Source organism: Barbus barbus (assembly GCF_936440315.1).
Source record: "Barbus barbus genome assembly, chromosome: 30".
NCBI lineage: Eukaryota > Metazoa > Chordata > Actinopteri > Cypriniformes > Cyprinidae > Barbus > Barbus barbus.
The window spans coordinates 3,402,733-3,417,088 of NC_136758.1; the positions used below are offsets into that span (position 1 = coordinate 3,402,733).

Here is a 14,356-nt window from a genome sequence, read left to right on the forward strand (position 1 = left end):
ACAACAACACAAAGTTATTATTGTGCATTTTGTAGAAAATAAGCACAGTGCTCATTACTGTTACGCTTCTAGATGTTTTACACAGTAGGTGTGAAACTTACTTCAAAAGAGGTTTCGGAAAAGAGCATTTGGTGTGAATGTTTTATTTAAATATCTGTTGAAGAATGAAACAAAGTATTTGTGACGCTGGACCACAAAACCAGTCAAAGGGTCAATTTTTTGAAATTGAGATTTGTGCATCATCTGAAAGATTAATAAATACGCTTTCCATTTATGTATGGTTTGTTATGATAGGACAATATTTGAAAATCTGAGGGTGCAAAAAAATCTAAATATTGATAAAATCACCTTTAAAGTTGTCCAAATGAAGTTCTTAGCAATGCATATTACTAATCAAAAATTAAGTTTTAGTATATTTACGGTAGGAAATGTACAAAATATCTTCATGGAACATGATCTTTACTTAATATCCTAATTATTTTTGGCATAAAAGAAAAATGGATAATTTTGACCCATTCAATATATTTTTGGCTATTGCTATAAATATACCCCAGCGACTTCAGACTGGTTTTGTGCTCCAGGGTCACAATTGTTTTCCAGAAACACATATCATCAGTTAAGCTGAATTTAAAACCTAATGAAATTTTAGTATCACTGGTATACTGTCATAGTTTTTAATAATTTGATTTAGATTTTATTTTTATATTTCCAGTTTTTCATTTATTTTTTATTAATTTCTATTAAATATGTCTATAGTTATTATTGTTGTTTATTTCTGTTTTAGTTACCTCAAGTTAAAAAAAAACTATTAGAAATTATAAACTTAGAATAACTAAAAATACACATTTTTTAATTTTAATATTAAAATTATTTGAAGTATTCAATTTATTTATTTTTAGTCAACGATAATAACCCTGTTGCCAAGGATTACCACCTGCTTTGAAACTAGATACTTGGACCAGAAACTTCTTTAAAATGATTTTTTTCTTATTTTATTAAAAGCTGCTAAAAGTACCAGGTACCACACAGGCATGTCTGCTTCAACAGTGCTGAACAATAATTTACACCTGAATAATGACACTGGAAAAAATTTAATAGTCATTAAACTGAAAATACACAACAGAAAACAGAGTAATTATTATTCCAACTCATCATACTTGACCAGTTATAGATAATTAATTAAGTCTCTCCCTTATTTCATATGCAGGTATATTGATATTGTAACAGTCCCTGTCCCAAATGATGCAGCCGTCCCTGTGCAAGTGCAGGTGAAATACATTCAATCATACAATAGAATAATTCATAAATCAAACATGTCAAGTAACAAACATTCAAGGTGATGTTGTTCAACGGCGACACCTGTGGATAGTTTCAGAAGGCTGCAGCATCTCATTTGCCTCCTTTGAGCTCACTGTGAGATCCTCGAGCACGCAAGAGCTTGCAGTTCATGGGCCAAACACCTTATGATGATGTTTATTTAGAATCCTCAGTTGCAAAACAATCACAGACATCAGATACAAGAATACACAGAAAATCATGATTCCTGTATGTGGAACAGAAGCACACAGAACCGCTTTCCTCTACCACCGCCGTTTTATTCAATCTTTTAGATTAAATTTTCCGTAAAGAATTGGAATACAATGCAATACTTACAAAATGGAATCAAAACCTAAAAACAGGACCAATCATCTTTACGTCGGATAAAACAAAAGTGTTGATGGGATTGCATGAAAAGCATAAAAAATAAAAAATAAATAAAAAATCACTGCAATCACTGTAGAGTTGGAAACAGGTCATTTCAAGACAGTGAACATCATAGCTCACTAACGCCACAGACCGATGTCACATCAACCGTAAGTGGCCACATGATCGATTAGTACAGTGCTTGTGATAAAATGAGTATCTTCTTATCGAAATAAAATAAAAGTGGCTTGACAGTTGACACTGTCAATAGTGTTAAAATTCATAAAACAATTAGCTAAAAAAATGATAATGATATGTAGGCAATAGAAATCAAAGTACTCATACTATAGTACAAAAAATAAGGTTAAAATGACAGCATGAAAGACATATAACATTGTCCGGGACCTGTGTGATTTAAAGATCCTAGAACCCAGTCTGGGTCCGTAGGGATTATCTATTTATAAAAGATGAACATCCAAACTATGCATGGTGGCCAGAAGACTAAAACTGAATAGAGATGAGAAATGAAAACCGTCCCTTCACGCATATATATATATATATATATATATATATGCTCTGTTCCTGTATGCACACAAAATAAGCCTGCACCTTTGGAAAGATTATTTACAGCTCTTCAGTTAAATTTCAAAGCTATTTAAAATATACTTAATGCATAAAAATAAAGATTTTGGCATTCTCTCGCTTCTTCCTCTTCTGATTGCGAAGTTCTACAAGAACCTTGTGAACCCGGAAGGCCTGTGAAGTGCCTCGTCCTTCAGGTAGGGAGCAGTCATCTAGCCTGCTAGGGGGCGCTGTGAGAATGGTTAGTCAGGGTAGAGGGAGTACTGAACAATACGGGGTCAACATTAGAGCATCTATAGATTACTTTTACCATCATCTTGTCACTCTAATTCATCTTGGACATAAATGCGCCATAAATGCCAGAAGTTGTACTCGCTTTGTTTCTGGGGGGCACCTTCATTAACCCCCTTGTCTTTGTTCATGTCCCAAGCAAAAACCAGACACGGACGAACAGACAAAGACATCGAAAGATGGAGATATGGAGCTGAAGTGGTTTGCGGGGTCGTGTCCTCTATAGTCGTCTCTCCATGAATGTCCATCGCATTGTCCTTCAGAGTCGCTTTGTGTGCACAGTGTGTCCTTAGAGTTGGATCTCAAACGTCTTATGGAGCTCGGTGGAGAAGGGGTTTGTGGGTGATGGAGCGGTGCGTTGCTGCGAGCGGCTCTCCAGTGCGGCCCACTGGGTCTCAAAGGCATCGGCCTGTTGCTGCGGTGCCACAGACTGCACGGGTGACGACACTGCCGCCCATCTGTTAGCCCCATTAAATGTAGCATTGACTTTAGGTGGCTGCAGTGCTGTGGCGTTTGTCACTGGAGGTAGGAGTGGTTTGCCGAAGGGGCTGCACACCGCCTGGGTGTCAAACTGGCCTGTTGGTGGTGTGGAGAAGGGTGAAGACTGGAGCTGCGCCTGGGGCACTTGAACAGGTACCGGGATGGGCTGAGTTTGCGTGGCAGAACCGAACACGTTGGCCACCATCTGCGAAGGTGTAATGCCAACCACCGGAAAGATTCCATTGGACACTGGGAAGGACACCGGTGCCTGAGCATGGAAAGCCGGCTGGCGTGGGGGTACGGTAGGAACCGCAGATGGAGGGATCCCTGGCATGAAGGGTGCAGATGGGCCGGGTGCCACAGGGACAGGTACAGGGGAGGGGAAGGGCTGCTGAGTGGGAGGCGTGTTGGTTCTCGTGACGGCAGCAGGTTGGTGGGCTCGCACAGACTTGGACACCTCCTCCAGCCAGCGGTCGGCTTCTGATGGCGTACGTTTGTGAGAGGAGGAGGCTTCCGCTGTAGGTGCATTTGGCCACTCGCTCCCTACAGGACACAAGAAGAGGAGTTTTTGGTAAGCATGCCATTTGTTCTGGTAAACTGTTTAGAGCAGGGATCCTCAACTCTGGACCTCGAGATCCACTTCCCTGCAGAGATTAGCTCCAACCTGCATTAAACACACCTACCTGCAACTTTGTAGTAATCCGAAGACCTTGATTAGCTTGTTCAGGTGTATTTGATTAGGGTTGGAGCTTAACTCTGCAGGAAAGTGGATCTCAAGGTTCAGAGTTGAGGCCCCTTAGTTTAGAGCTGGGGTGTCCAAACTCAGTCCTGCCGAGTTTATCTCCAATACTAATCAACATCAAGCTCTTACTAGGCATTCTAGAAACTTCCAGGCAGGTGTGTTAAGGCATGTTGGAGCTAAACTCTGCAGGACAGTGGCCCTTCAAGAGTTTGGACACCCCTGGTTAAGAGGCTCTCTCACTAGGGCTGGGACCAGTGTTGGGTGAGTTACTTTCAAAAAGTAATTAATTACAGTTACTAATTACTTCATCAATATTGTATTTAAATCACTAATTACTCTGTCTGAAAAGTAGCTTAGTTACTCAATAAGTAACTTAATTATTCAAATCGCTAATTAGGCTACATCTTAAAATCCCTATAAACCGTAATAGAAATTAAACTCTTTATTCTTTCAATAAGTCAAACATAGAATAGTTTAGCCTTTTAGCTTTCAAACAACTGTAATACTTTTTTATATATAAAAAAATTAACCTTCTTTGGCTAACAAACAGAAATACTTTGCAAAATATCTGAATAACAAAAAAGTTTAAAAGTTAAACAATACATTTAAGTTTGTCAAGATGTTCAGTAAAAGCCCAACTAGTAAAATCCGTACAGGTTTATGTAAAAATAACACGTTAACCATGGATGCACGATATGAAAATTTTTAACCGATACCGATAACCAATAATTAAGTCCTTCTCATGACCAATGCCGATAAGTTCATATTTTTATATTATAATTTTCATATAATCTGCAGTTTGTGCACCCAGGAGAATACAAAATCTAAGATTCACCGATTAAACTGATATTTTAGTAGCTCTGGCCTAAGATCAGTCCTGACTCTTCAAATGTTTTTTATTTTTTGTGTAAGGCACCACAATACTTTGTAACAGAAATGGTTTAACAGAATTATGACAGAACTATGGTTTTTCTGCAATTAACAACTCATTAACAACAAATTTATATTAAAATATTTCATGCATAAAGAAATGCATCTATTCAACGTTTTTAGTGCACGAGGATGAGAAAGTTATATAGTCTTTAAGCAGTGTTGGGAGTAAGGCCGAATTGCTGTTAATTTAAAAGTGAAAATAAAATACGCACGGTGCTTTTACAAGCTATTTAAGCAAAGGAAAGTGAGAAAACTCAAGCGAACTAAAAACAAACAACTGCTTGATGCCGAATTGCCACTAATTTAAAAGTGAAAATAAAACGCGCACAGAGCTTACAAGCTATTTAAAACCGAAGGAAAGCGAGGAAAAGAGAGAAGACTCAAACGACGCTCACCCCCCATCCACCGAGGTGATACCGGTAAGGTGTTGACACGCGTCGATTAACCAGTGGGAAAATTTCCTCACTGTCACAACCCTACTTGATGCCTTTTTTCCTCCTTTCGGAATCCTTGCTGAACATGAATTGGAAATAGAAATGGCATTGTCCTCCTCTGCCACCGAGAAAAACTTCCAGACCGGCAAAGACATGTTCGCTAATGATGACGTAATGAGCACAACACATGCTGAGAGTCACTGCAGTTTAAAGCTGCAATCACTTGCACTCGGAAAGAAGATGAATCTCAGATAAATCAGACTGACTGATTGATTGATTGATTGATTGATTGATTGATTGATTTACCAGCAAGCATACTTTATCGGATCTAGTTATCGGATTGAATTTATTTATCAGAGCAATAAAAATGATTTTCTTTTTTTGTTTAACGTTAGGGATCTATCGGACCGATAAATTATCGACCGATAGATCCCTAACGTTAACTAATGTAGGTAAGAATAAATGACAGAAATGATCTTCTCTGCTAAATAAACCATATCAGATCCCACTGTCCATGAGGTAAATTCCTCATAGTAGGTCTACTTTCAAAAATTATGAAAATGAGATGAATCTTGATTGATTGTTTTTTTTTTTATCTTTTTTTTTTTTTTTTGTATCTAGGTGAGGGCATTGGCGCGCAGGTGACTGCAAATAATGAGCTCAGATACGGGAAAGACTGTACCTCAGTTTCATACGGATTACATAATCAGATAATATTAGTTTTTGATTTGAATTCGTTCATTTAAAAGTAGAAACTTCAAGCTTTTAGATATGGGAAAGACCGTACCTCGCTTTCATACGGATTACATAATCAGATAATATTAATTTTTGATTTGAATTCGTTCATTAGACACTTCAGGCTAAAGACTTTACCTCGCTTTAGTTTTATACGGATTACATAATCAGGAATATTCGTTTTTTATTTGAATTCGTTCATTTAAAAGTAGACACTTCAAGCTTTTTAGATTCTATTGATTTTAGTCTTATATGTATCCATGTATTTAAGGATTAAGTGTGTTCGACTTGAAGCGGCACTGCACAGACCGATCTGTTTGACATCAAATACCGCGAGAGCAATTCGAAAGCATGCAGAGCCGTCTGATGTCATATAACGATTGGTCTGCACAGCGTCGCTTCAAGTCTATCATACCTATAAGAACTGCAGCCTTTAGCTCCAACCCTAATCAAATACACTTGAACGAGCTATTCAAGGTCTTTAGGATTACTAGAAACCTCTAGGAAGTTGTATTTGAGTTAAACTCTGAGCTAAATGTTGGCCCTCCAGGAGCATGAGTTGCTCTGATACCTTTTCTTTTTTTGTTTACCAGTTTCAATAAAACAGCAAAAACTAATAAGTCCTCAAACGTTTAAGACAAGTAAACAGTAAGAACAAACAAACAAATAGGAAAAATAGACAATAAAAGACAGACCTAATTTACAGATTCAATATACTGACATCAGATTTTCACTTTTTACGTTCAGTTAAGACATAGTGGACTGTTTATATTTGCCAAGATGGGCATTTTGACATATTTGAGAGTTTTTGACAGTTTAGCAGTGCACCAGAAATGCCACACACAAAAAGCCTCCTGTCAGACAGCCTGAGTGCCTTGTTGAGTTCCTCTTCACAGTTTACTGCACTATATATAACTTTCTATTTATGTAACTCTTCTTAATACCTAGTCCTTTCTTATAAGACATTCTTTTATAGACGAGACATTCTTTGATTCCTATACAATAATTCCAACAGGACGGTGAATGCTGAATAGTTTTTTTAGCCATCTATTTTTGTTTAATCGTACATTTTCAAGTACTAAGGGGGCATTACATGTCAAGTCAACCAAACTTTGGAAACTTCCCTAGCTCAATGTTTTGATTTTTGTTTTTTTCTGTAGACAGATAAACATGTATAGTGATGAAAGCCAAAATATTAAATGTCACAGATGTATATTTACTAAGTAATCCACTATCTTAGTAAAGCTATCTTAATATCCTTTTAGATATTAGATTTTAGGTTCTTAACAAACTTTCCTTTTGGTATCTTCATTTTAAAAGCCCTCAGTGATTCATACCCAGAAATATGAAGATCTTAATGCAGCTCCATGAGTGAATTGGTAAATTGTTCACATTTTCAAAAAACAAATGCGAGTCATTTTACATACAGCTGATGCTTTTTTTCTGAAAAGATGAATATCTAAAGAACAGATAATGTTGAAACTAGATATTTTGTGATTTTCTATCAACACAATTGCATAGAACATACCTGTCTGAGTGCCATAAATATAATTTTTTCTAAATGATATTTTAATATCCTTTTAGATTCTCATTCTAAATAAACTTTCCTTTTGAAATCTTATTTATAAGGCCCTATATGGTTGACTCCATGTCCAAATGTTTTAAATTTGACCCATTTTCAATGGTCAATAACCAAATCAAGGTATGTGGATTAAATGTGGATTACCCAGTAAATACACATCAACAACATTTAATATTTTGGCTTTCATCACCATACATGTTTATCTTTCTTCAAAAAAATATTGACAAAATCAAAAATTTGAGCAGGGGACCTCTGGTTGAGTTGACAAGGAATGACCCTACAGCTTAAGTAGACTACTGTATGACCATGACTGTCTGCTTAGTTGCAAACTGTAAGTTTGCATCTAAAATAAAACAATACTGATGCATGCTTACATTTGTAAAGTCACTGAAAAGCAGTTTTATGCAACAGCTGCTCACAGCGGTATAGCCTTACATTACAACCAAAATGAGTTTCTCAGCAACTATTCTGCATGGTCAGCACTTCCTGTGGCAGGAAGCCCAGCTCTTACCTATGTGTGCTGTGGTGGGGGCTGTGTTTGGGGTCTTGGCCCAGGGGTTAGTCTCTCGGACAGGCAGCGGGGGCGGCAGCACGGGTGAGTTAGCTGCAGCAGTTACACTGACACTAGGCGGCGGGAAGGCAGGAACTGCACCGTTAACTACAGCAGCAGACAGGACGTGAAGATTAGAGACAAAGCCGGACACAAGCAGACAGAGTGCTAACACATAGGAATGCGTGCGTGCACACACACACACACACACACACACACACACACATTAGGGGTTTGCGAAGACGATTAGATTAGTTCTGCCGCTAATCAGGTTCTGGGTCTGTAATGACTAGTCCTGAATCACATGATTTTAGTTGAGCAAGAGGAAAATTCCTCTGTCATCAATATATACGACATAAGCTTTGCATTAATAATGGAGATGCTGCATAGTGTGTGTTGAGTCTTTTACATTAGATAAACACTGACCAGCTGACTAGTAAAAATGGCTAGTGGTGCAAGTCATAACACAAACATCTACTCCTTTGCAAACTACTGCGAGTGTGAGGGTGTAGCTGACCTGGAGCAGAGGGTGACTGCGGTGAGGAGGTGGGTTTGGGCATCGGCGCTGAGGAGAACGGGTCCTCTGGAGGCCCACTGAAGGTGGATGTGATCTGAGTGCACAGAGAGCTGATGCTGTCGCCCTCACCCTCCATCTCCGGCACTGACAAACACAAACACACAGAACAATATTCACTATTTACATCTGCTGCAGGAAACTCTGGTGCTCTGAAGGTGACAGAAGAATACTGTTGAAGTTTTAAGTATAAAAAGGGAAGGAGAAAGAGAGGAGGACATCTAATATAGTAGGGCTGATTTTTTCTCAGTTTTGATCAATTCTCATTTTGATTAACTGATATCGGCTCTTACACACCTAGAATCAATCTTTAAGTCTGTGCTGTTTTAGTTGATCCATGAACAAAATTTCACCAAACATTATTTGTAGGGCACTTACATCCAGTGATCACACTAAGCACTGTACTTCACTACTTTTGATAAGAAACAGTCTTGACTTTCAAATTCTGTCAAATTTTATTATGAAACTCAAACAATGTGGAATGACAGATCACTGTAGTACCTCAGTTCAAGTGGCAGATCATCTCTTTCTCTTTACTACTAGTTATAGCATGAAATGAACATGAATGAACATCAGAAGGTGTTGAAATAAAAAAAAGCAACTTACTGAAATATATCATGTCTCATGTAATCACTTAATCAGTGTTTCAACCGCCAAAAGACGTCTAATAAACAGCTTGTAAACAATGTTTTTGCTACAGCTACTGTTCAAACGTTTATGTTTCAAAAAGCCAATTGTCGACACATAATTGTCATTAAACACGGTTCTTTTAAAGTTTTAATATGTATTATAAAAACTCCCTTAATGTTCAATTGAAATGTTTGTATACAAATCAGTTGTTCATTTTATTCTGTAATATTATAGTGACAGGGTGCCCTGTATAGTTTACAGGAGTAGTTGAGAGAGAGATTTCTTTTTCCTTGAGAAAATCGGACTTGTACTATATATCCAAATAAATCAATATTGAATTAAATTAAATTCAAATTGCAAGCTTGTGAATCTAAACTGAATTGAATCATGAAACGTGTGTCAATATCCAGCCTTACAATATGGATATATATACAGGCATAAAAGAAGATAAAACTCTGGAAAAGTGAAAATCAATGGAGATTTTCAAAAGAGGATGTAACGCCAGACTGAAGAGCCTCACCAGTGTTTTTGATGGGGAAGTCAGACTTGCGCTGCATGGTGGAGGGCAGCTCGTTCATGCGCAGCGACATCTGCCGTTTAAAGGGAGAGGTCTTCTGACTGAGCGCAGGGAAGGCCCTGAACGAGCCCTGGCGCGCGAGAGCCTCCACGGGTGCATGGCGTCGCGGGATGGCATGAGGATTGGCATCCTGAGGGGCCAGTGTGGTCATGGGCAGAGGAGGGGAGGATGACGAGCCATTGGGTCCAGCGAGGGTGACCACAGGGTTAGACACGCTGACAGAGGAGCTGCCCAGCACACCCTCAGAGTCTGCTGACAGAGGAAGGGTTAGACCGCCTCATGCAGTGATCACCAAAATGCATGTTACTTGTGATTGGACTCCAAGTTTGGGGTCCGAAAGATTTTTTAGTGTTAATGGTTTTTGAAAGTAGTCTCTTAAGCTCACCCAAGCCTGGATTTAATTGATCAACAATACAGTAATATTGTAAAATATTAGTACCATTTAAAATAACTGTTTTCTATTGTGATGTATGTTAAAATGTAACTGTAAAATGATCCTTCAGAAATCATTCTAATATGCTGGTTTGCTGCTCAAGAAACATTTCTGATTATCATCAATGTTGTAAACAGTTGTGCTGCTTCCTATTTTGTGGAAACCGTAATACATTTTTCAGGATTCTTTGATGAATAGAAAGATCAAAAGAACTTGAACTTATTTGAAATATAATCTTCTGTAACATTACAAATATCACTCACTGTCACTTTTGATCAATTTAATGCATTCTTGATAAATAAAAGTATTAATTTCTTTAAAAATAAAATCTTATCTGACCCCAAATTTTTTAAATACAATGTATGCTTGATCATAAAAACACTGATCCACTAAAAACCATTTGACACAGATTAGTTGAAAGTCATTGCAAAAATGCACCAGAAAAAAAGGTCAATTTGGGTTGATATTTTGTTAACTAAAGCAGTGGATTTCAAACATTTTGACACTAAAGGACTCACAAATATGGATATTCGCTGTGGATCGACCGGAAAAAAAAATCCAATTAAATTCAAATATATATTATTTGATATATACACTTATATAGACTTTTTGATTTTTTTTATATTGATATATATAATAATATAATAAATAAATACTAATATTTAATAAGCAATAATAAATGATCACAAGTAGTTTTACAGAGAGCAGTGCTCTACAAACGCAAGTCACTAAGATAGAGAAGACAGTGGCGAGATGAAACCAAATTGTTTTTTTTAGAAATTAATTATTCTATACAGTAAGGCTGAAATAAATTAATCAAAAATGACAGTAAAGACATTTACAAAAATTTCTCACATTTTCCACAAAAATGTTTCTTGTATATCAGTATATTATAGGGGTGGGACAATAAATCGATATGGCGATATATCGCGATTCTTCTCAGTGCGATACGATAATCGATATCTGGCACCAAATATCAAAATTTTAATTAATATAATAAGGTGCTCTAAATAGATTTCCCTGTTCACAGCATCTGAAAACGTTATTATTGCAGAGCGCATATTCAGTCCGTGAGTAGCCGCTCCGCTCGGATCGCAGGTGTGAGAGAGAGCCCCGCCGGTGCGTCCAGTTTTATGTGAACAACACTAGATGCTCTCCCTCTCTCTCAGATATTACAAGTGCGCATTATGCAGCGTGAACAGTGGGCACCGACCGGCAGAAACAATAATGAAATGAAATAATGAACTTGAGCACGCAAAAGACGCGATGTGAACGGTTATTTCTTCGTGTGGGACTCTCTTTATGATGAGCGGAGTAGAAAGCACTCCAGGCCAATTTTGAAATGTACCTGGTTTATATTATATATCTATCTATTTTTTTTCTCTGTTTGATAAGCAGTTAAATGTGTTTGTTTACACACAGAGAAAAAGAAAAGTGTAAGCTTTTAATACGTCCAAGAATAAAATGATTAATTTAGCCTACTCAACATGTTAAAATGGTAAAATACAGAACTTTTTTTGCTGTTTTTTAACAGTTTGGACTTGAATAAAGAAAGAAAACTTGCACTTAACCTTTTCACAGGCATTTTGTTTAGAGATATCGTGATGTATTATAGGATTATCTAGAAATATATCGATTATCGCAGAATCGCGATTATATCGTATTCCCACCCCAAGTATATTAGACTGATTTCTGAAGATCATGCGACACTGACGACTGGAGTAATGATGCTGAAAATACAGCTGCACATCACAGAAATAAATTACATTTTATAATAGATTACAATTGAAAACAGTTCTTTTTAAATTGTAATAATCACAACATTACTGTTTTTATTGTATTTGTGATTAAATAAATGCAGGATGGGTGAGCACAAGACTTTCTAAACATTAAAAAAAAAGCTCATCGACCCCAAACTTTTGAATGGTAATGTATACAATTTTTTTTTTTAAATATATAAAACCCATATAAAGCCCATATCGAATACGTCGACATTCAGAGTTTTCTTTGGATTTTAGGATCCAGAACTATTCGAGGGCACTGTATTAAATCTCTCAGACACACCTTTCTTGGCATCCTGCAGCTGTCTCATGACCTCCTCTCGCTCGGCCTGCTCCGTGGCTGTGGTGACGCGGAAGGATCCCTCCCGTGTGAAAGTGGTGCGGTTGGCATCGAAAGTGGCCGTGACTCCGCACTCCTTCTCCCTCTTCTGTTTGCGCTCCAGACACGCTGCAAACGCACAGCCCACCGCATGGCTCAGACGCTCACCCTGAGACCAACACCAAACATTACAAATACAAAACATAATCAAAGTCTTCCTTCATATGAAATGAAGGCTGGTGGGTTTAATTTTATTATATCAAATATTGTACATTTCCACAGCATTAAGTAAATCGTATATCTGATAAGGCAATATATTTCAACTCATTTTGGCTGATATACATTTTTTTTCTCCTATGTTTGGAAACAACACCAAGTCTCTTTTGTGCAAGGATTATAAACTATTTTCCATTTTGGTTAGTTTTGAGCAAAACAAATTTCACAGTTTAAGGTCTCCTTACCAAAAGGTTGCTTCTTAGAACTAACTAAACATTAATAAAGTTATTTTTATAATGAAAGTATAATGAAAGTTTAATAATTTTCTTTCTTGGACACTTTGCAGTTGTGACATTCATAAAAATGTGATGATATATGTGGCTGTTTGGAAAAAAATATAACATTTAATAATATTTTTAAACATTTAATTTATCTTTCTTGGCAACAATAGTATATTGTCTGTAATGAACATCACAGATCATGTGATGTAGAACAATTCGATTTTTACTTGTTGCTTGATCAAATGCATTTGAAAGATGTTAAGTAATTCTGAGACACTCTTAACTAAATTTTCCAAACTAAATTTTATATAAAGAAAATAAGATCACAATTCTCTCCAATTCAGGACCATAGTGTGTCCATGAGAGTGTGTGACAGATATGGGCATCTCACCGAGTCCTTGATGGCCATGAAGCAGTGGCAGATCCAGCGGCGCGTGGTCCCGTCTCTGCAGATGTAGGAGAAAGCATGCTCGAAGTTACGATCCGGCGCACAGAAGGAAACCTTCTCTATCGTCTGGTCCAGAATGAGATCCTGGAAAAAAAAACAGGCAAAATGCATGTCATTCCAACTGTTATTTATATTTTCCCAAAACAGTGTTTCAGTGTACAACTCATCTGTAGTCATGCTGTATTCAAAAGGAGCAAAAAAGCTGAAAAAGGAGACAAAATGCAAACCCCTTGCAGAGTCTGGGGGCAAAAACTGAGAAAATGTTTAATTATCAACTTTAAAATGTGGATTGAAGTACTATTTTTATTTTAATAAATTCTAAAAATAAATATATTACTAAAGTAATTATACTACGGTCCTGAGAATATGAAAAAAAGTATTTAATAATAACACAAATGTTTATAGAGCAAGAAAATAAATGATATTAAAATTGTGATAAAAATATTTGTGGCTGTGAATAACATTCACATGTTTTTGATGGAAATCTGCACGTCGGACACTTGTTAACAACAGATTTATAAACAATTTTCATTACAAACTTGAGAAAATATGTATCAGTAAAAGCTTGCACATTTTAAAAAATTCATCAGCATTCATACGCAGCTAAGTGGCCCATCTCCCACACTAAAATGCACCAGTGAGCAATAACTGACTCTCACCAGCAGGTGGCAGAAAACGCTGAACAGGATAATATACCAGTACTGATTGATCCTCCTGCACCGCATGCTGATCCAAACCTCTCTCACGAATACAAAAAAAGACATTTGGAAGAGATGCTCTTTTTCTATGCATTTGCAATGAATGGGACTGAAGCTTTCAGTAGCTCAAGAGCATTAAAAAAGCATCATGAACGTGGTCAGTATGATTCACACACGATATTCAAAGTCTTCTAAAGCCATTTACTAACGATCTTGACATCAAACAGTGTTACTATGAATCAGACATTTCATTTCTGGCTCTGATTCACATAACCGCTTTGAATGATTTGTTCACAAATCAGACAGCGATCATTCCACTGAAGTAAGTCACGGATGTAAGTAAATGACACAATTTTCATCTGAATTCACTTTCAGTGCACTTTTTTG

General features: G+C 37.0%; 1 protein-coding gene across 4 annotated transcripts in view; it reads right to left on the reverse strand.

The window, feature by feature from the left end:
* Positions 1 to 1,079: 1,079 nt before the first annotated feature.
* The window catches only part of LOC306850860 (protein numb homolog), a 57,764-nt gene continuing 44,487 nt past the window's right edge, over positions 1,080 to 14,356 (reverse strand). For 2 of the 4 annotated variants that reach the window (XM_079386797.1, XM_079386795.1), the window contains 6 exons: positions 13,215 to 13,355; positions 12,291 to 12,495; positions 9,737 to 10,045; positions 8,530 to 8,673; positions 7,974 to 8,120; positions 1,080 to 3,579 (listed from right to left, as the gene is read on the reverse strand). In XM_079386797.1, coding sequence (XP_079242923.1) covers positions 2,846 to 3,579; positions 7,974 to 8,120; positions 8,530 to 8,673; positions 9,737 to 10,045; positions 12,291 to 12,495; positions 13,215 to 13,355 — 1,680 coding nt within the window. In that variant the 3' untranslated portion in view covers positions 1,080 to 2,845. The remainder of the gene's footprint in view (positions 3,580 to 7,973; positions 8,121 to 8,529; positions 8,674 to 9,736; positions 10,046 to 12,290; positions 12,496 to 13,214; positions 13,356 to 14,356) is intronic. The other 2 variants (XM_079386796.1, XM_079386798.1) reach the window with 2 other exon arrangements.